The sequence below is a fragment of the Cupressus sempervirens genome, chromosome 1 (genome assembly GCF_028749045.1).
Source record: "Cupressus sempervirens isolate cs-2001-9-10 chromosome 1, ASM2874904v1, whole genome shotgun sequence".
Classification (NCBI taxonomy): domain Eukaryota; kingdom Viridiplantae; phylum Streptophyta; class Pinopsida; order Cupressales; family Cupressaceae; genus Cupressus; species Cupressus sempervirens.
Window position 1 is genome coordinate 25,560,775 of NC_143118.1, and position 7,985 is coordinate 25,568,759.

The 7,985-nt window shown below is 37.4% G+C and overlaps 1 protein-coding gene across 1 annotated transcript; it reads right to left on the bottom strand.

Moving 5' to 3' along the window:
- Window positions 1-278: 278 nt before the first annotated feature.
- LOC149575989 (U3 snoRNP-associated protein-like YAOH) lies at window positions 279-4,961 on the bottom strand. The gene is made up of 4 exons (XM_089793712.1): window positions 4,769-4,961; window positions 1,504-1,682; window positions 1,192-1,416; window positions 279-599 (listed from the first exon to the last, which is right to left on the bottom strand). The coding sequence occupies exons 1-4, from the start codon at window positions 4,959-4,961 to the stop codon at window positions 279-281; spliced, it is 918 nt and encodes a 305-aa protein (XP_089649838.1).
- Window positions 4,962-7,985: the final 3,024 nt, after the last annotated feature.

Sequence of the window (7,985 nt, forward strand, 5' to 3'; positions counted from 1 at the left end):
ATCAGACAAAAACAAAAGTACAACAAATTTGGCTAGTTACAGGGGTTGTCTCTACAGTCCACTCATCCTTGATTTTTAATAAAATATCTACCATAGAGATTCCGGAATAGTATAGAGAGAGAGAGAGACTTCAAGTTTTAAAAGCTGCAGTTGTCACACTTATTTTGCCTAGCATAATTGCTAATTGCACCTTCCTATGCAAATTAATTGATTTTGTTCAATGTTGTCTTTTTTAACCTTTCTCAATAGATCAATTATTTTTGTTCAATGTTGGCATTTTAATCAAACAGTGGCATGACATTAAACCCAAATTTCCAATTATCATTTACAAATTGCTTACCAATATCATTGCCATCATTAACTTGTGATGATGTCATTTCTTCTGGCTTTTCCCCAGCGCCATGATTCTCTGAGAGATGTTGAATACCCGCATGCCCATGTGCACCTTTTGCAATAAAAACTGGTTTTTTCCGCATCATGCTCCAAAGTTCTATGCTTCCATCATCAGAACCTGATATAAACTCTTCATTGTTGACAAAACAACAACATTCTAAAGATGCTGCAGGTCCTCTAAACACTAACTGTGTCTCCTCAGGAATCTGCACACCAAAGTTAGTCATTGGGGAGAATCTATTAAATAATCAGTAAACCATACCCATCACACAAGCACTCTAAAGAAAAAAGGCCATAAATAGATTTCATCATAAAAGTTGAAGCCACTGAATGGATGGTGATGGGAATTTCTAGTTTATCTCCCTTGAACATCATTAGTAATAAATGATCCATCATTTTATATAATGTCAGCAAATAAAATACTAAAACTATACAGGGAAGCGAGAAAAAAGGGGTAAAATATTGTGAAAGATAAAACAAACTTTTCACAACCACGGGAATGCTCCATAATATAGACACTAGATTGGGAGAATGATATGATGAGCTAAGCACCTACACCATAAGATCATTCAGATTTTCTAGACAAGAAGTTTCAAAGAAAATTACAGCAGATCTTGGTATTTGCTTCATGACACACAACACATACTGATAGCAAAAATTTCAGAATACTATCATCAAACACCTCAAAAGAACTGACGTTATTTTTTAATGTAAACTTGAGCTGCTATATAAAAAATTATATATGAAACAGGATATCTCTAAGTGCCTAAATCCTTCCACCAATACATTAAAAGATACCTTCCATAAACGCAATGTGTGATCACGTCCAACAGAAAGAACTCGTTCTTTTCGCAAGCAATCTACCATTAGGATTTCACTTTGATGACCGTAGAGAGTATCCATGTACAATCTGTCCTCTGCACTCCACAATTTGATTGTGCGATCAAATGATCCAGATATGAGTTGTTGTTTACCTTGCCGAAAAGCTAAACAAGACACAGCTCCCCTGTGACCTGGAAAGGCCTGCAGTAAATAGAGAAGATTAAAAATTGAATGATTGCTCTGCCCAGATTAATAATGGATAAGCACTAGAGGTTATGAAATTTGTACTTGAATATGTTCCCGTGTGCGGGTATCCCATAGATGAACAAAACAATCTAATCCTCCAGTAGCCATGTACCAGTCATCAGAACTGATAGCCATTGATAGAATATGTTTGCTGCCCTGCTTCCTATTTAAACTTTTTGTAGAGGCTTCCTTGCTGGGCCAGTCATATTTCTCACTTGCACCTGTTTCAACATCCCAATGAAAAATAGTACCATCTTTTGATGCTGAGAAACCCTTTGAATCATCTTCTCTTAGAGCTACAGCAAAGATGATGATTTCTACTTTTATTGATCTTGTTGGTTCTCATCTTCAGCAGAGATGCTATTTGATATTTGTCTTATGTTCTTTGTTCATACTTTGAGAGTATGTATTCGATCGAAGATCAAGTGATGTCCTTCCTTACCGTCACTGCCAAGTATTATGGATATCATATGCAAATTTTGTTCAAGATTAAAGAGAGGCTCTTTTCTGTTACACAAAATAATCTTTATAATTACCTTCATTCAGTTCTGCAGTATTTTTCACATACTTTGGTAACCGTCACCACCCATCATTCATATTCCGTGAGGAGTCTGTTGGGCTTCTTGTTTTCAGCTCACTTGACATAAGGCATCACTGGAGTTTCTAATCAACACTCTTTTGTAACTGCTGATGATTCAATTTTAGTAACGGCATGTTTCTGTTCATTTATCAAGCAAAAGGCCTTTATTATGTTGTTCAATTGGATAGAAGTTGGGTTGAGAGAGAGTATTGGGTGTTTGATCGTTTTGCTGCATAGATATTGCCAAGTCTGAAATATGAGTACATCTTCTGTATCAAGTTCATCTTATGATATTGTATTTGTATGTATGTGATCTTTGAAAAAACAGATTTGAGTGAGTGAGTTATGCTCATTATTGTTTGTATCTATGAGATACTTGAAGAACTTTTATATTCTGTATCTGCATAGCTGAAGTGATTGAACTTCATATACTGCTGATTGATTGACTGTTTGGTATCCATAATCAAAAGTCAAAGTTCTGTGTATTTGTTTTAACTTTCTATAAAAGGGTCTATATTTTTTCAGGTTGGATTTTTCACGCTTGAGTAGGAGGGTTTTCCTAGGACAACTTGGTGTCATTTGTTATTGTGTTTCTGCTTTTTTGCCTATATTCTGATTCAAAAACATTAGCATGGCATCAGATCCAGGTTTAAGAATGATGCACAATCAGAATAGGAAAATTGAGAATTTAAGAGATGCAAGAAATAAGGGATGCTTATGAGAACACGTGACTGAAGAGCCTTGGAGGGTAGAATCTTTGAAGAAGCTTCCATCTTTTATTGATATCAATGGGGAGTATGGTGTAATGCTTGTCTATGCTTATATGGTTGGCATTCATGTCTACAAGAATAGAAGATGTGCTGGTGTTCGAATTCTTCACTTTTTTTGTGCACTATAATTCTGTGAGTAAATTTAGGCAATAAAGAGTTATGCATTTGAATATTGATTATGAATTTTATGTAGTTAATATTAATTCATCTTAGAACACTAGGAATAGTGTATGCTTTTAGCATTGATCTGTATATTTCTCTTTAGGATAGTTTGATTCTTTGAACTTCTACTAATATCTCTAAATATGCTTCTAGGATTGTTTGAGATGTTAAAACTAGAGCTCAGAAATCCATAAAGATAACCAGCAATAAGAAAGAGAGAAAACTGAAAAAAGAACACCAGAATTATCTTGGGAAAACCTAGCCACATAACACAAATATATCTTTATTGATAATGAAATGTTCAAGTGTACAATATCCTTTGCTTGATACGAATATATAACAATAGGAGAGACTCTTCACATTATAATCAAAGGTCTCTTGAGATTCTCACAACTCCTATAATTAATTATATCTCTTTGAATATTCATGCCTCAATGCATGTGAATGACACGTCATTTACATTTAATATTACAAATTAAACTTAAGTGCCCTTTCCAGCTGAAGATGACAATAACGGTAATAACGTCTAGATTTCAAGAGATAAAGATCTCTATTGCAGCAACAAAATTCAACATGAGAAGGAACAAGATGAGAGATTATATTCAAGCTCTTGTAGGTTGTAGAAACGAACATGGGGAATGCTTGCAGCCGTGGAACTGAATTGGTGACACATCCTTTTAGAGAAGAACCTATTGAGTTTTTCATTGTGATTTGTTTCTTTGAAGAGTAAGAAATGAGATTTAAAGGGAGCTTGTGCAATAGAGGGAGAGTGCCAAGTCCTTTGCAGAGATCAGCAAGCTCATGTAGTAGTGCGAGTACAAAAGATCCTTGGCTGGTCAAACGCTGGAATCAGTGCTTTTATTATGATAATTAAAGCAGCGAGAATGCTTCCCTTGTTCAGATGGAGTCTTTTTTGAGAGAGAGTCTCAACTTTAGTGATTCTTATGCATGTTGTTAATGAGTTTTTAATGAGTTTTTCTCCACGAGGGGAAAGTTTGAGGTGCACTCTTTTGTTAATGAGTTCTTCTACGTGAGGGAGAAGTTCGAGGTGCAATCCCTCATTAATGAGTTCTTGTGAGGGAGAAGTTTGAGGTGCAATCCTTTGTTAATGAGTTCTTTTTCGTGAAGGAGAAGTTCGAGGTGCAATTCTGAGTTCTTTTTCGTGAAGGAGAAGTTCGAGGTGGAATTCTTAGTTAATGCATGCTTCTTTATGAGAGAAGTTTGAGGTGAAAATCCTTGTTCCATCCTCTGGGAGTAGCCATGGTAGAAGCCATGTGCATATCTTTCACCCTTTGGGAGTAGCCATGGTGAATGTCATGCTGAGATGACAATATTATGTTGAGGAAATCTGTGATGAGAATTTTTAATTGACACTTATTGGTAGCAGCTTCTTATACTAGTCTTGTTAAGAGATGGCAAGACACCTGAATCATCACTCACTTGCTAAGAGGAAGTGAGTGTTTTGTAGCTATGTAAGAGATCATTCTCACATGTGTGATCAGCTAAGATTTCTTAGAGTATTTTCACTTGCTGTACTGAAGTCATCTTCTCTTGGTTTGATCACATGTGTTGATGATTTCTACAACTTCTTGTTCTTTGTTGGTTCTTGTCTTCAACATAGATGATATCTGATATTTGTGCTGTGTTCTTTGTTCATACTTTAAGAGTATGTATTCAACGGAAGATGAAGTGATGTCCTTCCTTACTATCACTGCCCAGTATTAAGGATATCATTTGCAAAGTTTGTTTGACATTAAAGATTCTTTTCTCTTACACAAAATAATATTTATATTACCTTCATTCAGTTCTGCAACCTGTACCACTTCCTCCTCCACTCTTGAACGTACACCTCCCGACTCTTCTTTGATGAGCTTTTCTTTGCGGTGCTGGAGCTCTCTTGGTTGGCTATGGAAGCTCGTATGTTGTCCTTCCTCTTTCTTCCTATGTGTAGTCTTACTTTGATTTTCTTGCATACTCCTATTCTCCATACACTACCTTGTTCCCTCCTTATACCAGCTCCACTTTGTACATCTCTCTGTATCCTTTTATTCCCTTGTTTCTCACGTGCGCTTCCTGTCTCACTTACTCCTCTTCATGCTTGTCTTCCGTGTACACTTCCTATTCCTCTTTTGTGTATGTCTGTTGTTTCTTCACTACGTATGCCATTATTTTCATTCCTTATTGCTCCCATGCTGCCACCTCCTCTTATCCTTCCTACGTGGGTGATTGGCTTCCCTTCTCAGATGCAATCTGCTTCCTTTCTGTGTACGTGAGCCTCTTGATTTATTCTTCGTACGCAAGCATCCTTCCCTACGCGTGCTTCCCCATGCTATGTTTCTTGTCTCCCTTGCATACGGAGGATCTTACTTATCCTTCTGTCTAGGCTCTTCGTACTGTGTGGTTATGTACGTAGGCTGGCTCTTGTACCACAATTCCCTCCAATCTACTAACCCTTCTGCGTATGACAATTCTTACTTGAAAGTCACCCCTCCATCTTTTATGTAAAGGGGAAATATTAGGTTTCCTTTTCCTCTCTAAATTGATTATTTGCACTTTAGTCCTCTCTTATGTTTTTATTATGTCTCCTTTTATTACCTCCCCCTAGCTTTCTTTTATGTCTATGGAGTAAGTAGGCAATTCCCCTTTCCGTTCTTTATAAAGTTTCAATTTACATCTTGCTTATTCTTCTTCAGATTCTATTGCTTGTACCTGCAACATATTACAATCTGGCTGAAATACCTCATGTTCCCCCATGGTCAGCATAGTGTTGTTGTCCTTCCTTGCTTTTTCTTCCTTCATTGGTCCTCCTTAGTACTGGTTTTGTGGGTTATTGCCACCTTCAATTGTGGTAGGGTTTTTAACATATCTCTAATCTTTACTGGTACAGTGGCCTCAAGGACTTGCTTCATGATTATGTTTTCCAAAAATGATTCAGTGAAAGCAGATTTGGAAGTACTTCCTTTTTCCTCCTCCATGAAGTCTCAGATCTCCTTCCTCACCTCTTCTAATCTCTTCTTATCTGTACTCATGTAAGGATATGAAAATTTTCTCGCCCACATCCAGGTGATAGCCAATACTTCCCCATTTGGCCTTGCCACCTCAAGCATGTTCACACTTTTCTATTTGGTGCAGTTGGCATCCTTGTGGTTGCTTGGTCTGCACCACTTACAAAGCATCCCTCCACTCTATCCACCACCACTTTGACAGTCATGTACACAGTGTCCCCATTCATTACACCTCCTACATTGTATCATAGGCCGCCCCCTAGAGCCGTACCGGACTCTGCTCCTTGGTGTGTTATTAGTATTGTTGTTGTTGCTAGACCTGCTGTTGTATCCTCTAGATGATGCTTCCATATTTTTGTTGTGTGGAGGAGTAGAAGGAAGGTGTGGATGGTTCTCCTTGAGTAAAAAATATCGGAGCATTGCGTGCCTCTAAATTGCAAGGACAATCCTTGGAGTGGCCCAATACCTGACATATGTCATAGAATGCCTTTCAGGGACAAGTGTTCTTTATGTGTCCTTCCTTCTCACAGTGTGTGCACCATAATTCTTCTCCTTCTCCTTTCTCCTCCTTGCTTCCAGTTAGTTCCTTCATCATCCTCATCGTGTCTTTTCGTAATGCTTGTATGGTTTTAGACTCGTTCCCACTTTCTTTGGAACTCTTGCTTCCACTCCCATGCCTCCTTCCTTTAGCCGTTTTACTTTCGCTTTCTATATCCATTGCCCGAGTACATGTGTAAGCAAATGATGATGGTGGGACAATTTTCATTTTACCCCTTAGAAAGGGAGTTAACCCTTCAATAAACCACCTTTTCTTTAGCTCATTTGCAGGTTTGTAATCTAGTTTCCCTATCAACTCCTTCAGCCTCCTGCTATTTGCTCTTACCAATATATTTTTAATATATCTAACATAAAGTCAAATTTGGAAAAATCTGCATATTTGGAACAATGTTCACTATCGCACCATATGATAGAGGGGCTACATCAATATTATGGGGGGGATACAACCATTCACCATAATACTTGTATCATGCATGGAGGCTTATGATGGATTTGGGGATGTTTTCAATAGCAGTTACACATTTTCTAGACCTGTCAATCTGAAATGACTTGAACACCTCATAGTGTTACTAGAACTTTTCATGTGTTACAGAGTTGTTCAAATTGACTAAGTATGTGCGAATTTTACATTGTGGGGGGTGAATAATTACCTTAACCAATGCTTCATTCCCATTGTAGGCATTTTCTATTTTAATGTAGATATGGACCCTCGTCTGTAGACAAGTACTCTTTTTATTTTTATTTTTTTACATTCATCTACTCACCCTAGCTAACTCCTATCTATAATTCTATACATACGAATAGAGTTATTTGCCTTGATTTTTTTCCTTTATGCATGAGGATGTTCGTGCAAGAAAAGAAGGCTGGTACTTTACACATGCTACCAAAATATTGTGTAAATTTAATCTTATGGTAGGCTCAAAAGAAGCTGTGATCTAAAATTCGTTAGTCATCTGATGATCAGGCTAGATAAATGAGGCTCTTGAAGCAAATATCATTGACGATTGAGATTATGAGCATTCTTCCATTAAGAGGGAGTCTGACACTTCTTCAAAGGCAATGTAGGAGCTCAAATGATTGATATTTAGAGGGAGTCTAAAAATATGTGTGTGACTGCATGATTTTGATGGGCCTGCTCGAGTATACTTCATGAGGAAGTAACGATTTGTCACTAGAAAGTCGTAAGATTGATATTAGATTGAGAGGGAGTCTAACAGGCATCCATGGTTGAAGAGAGCTTCGGAGGAAGAAACTAGAGGACCTGAGTTCCCAGGATCAATGTTCAGAGGGAGAATTTTGATGTGAGGAAGAATTGAGGTGAAAGCCTTTGTACCACCCTCTGACTTGCTTCGTGGTGGTTTCTATTTTGCATATGATATGTAATGAAGGTGACAATCTTTCATTGACATATATAAATAGAAGGTAATCATTGTAAGATGACAATATTAT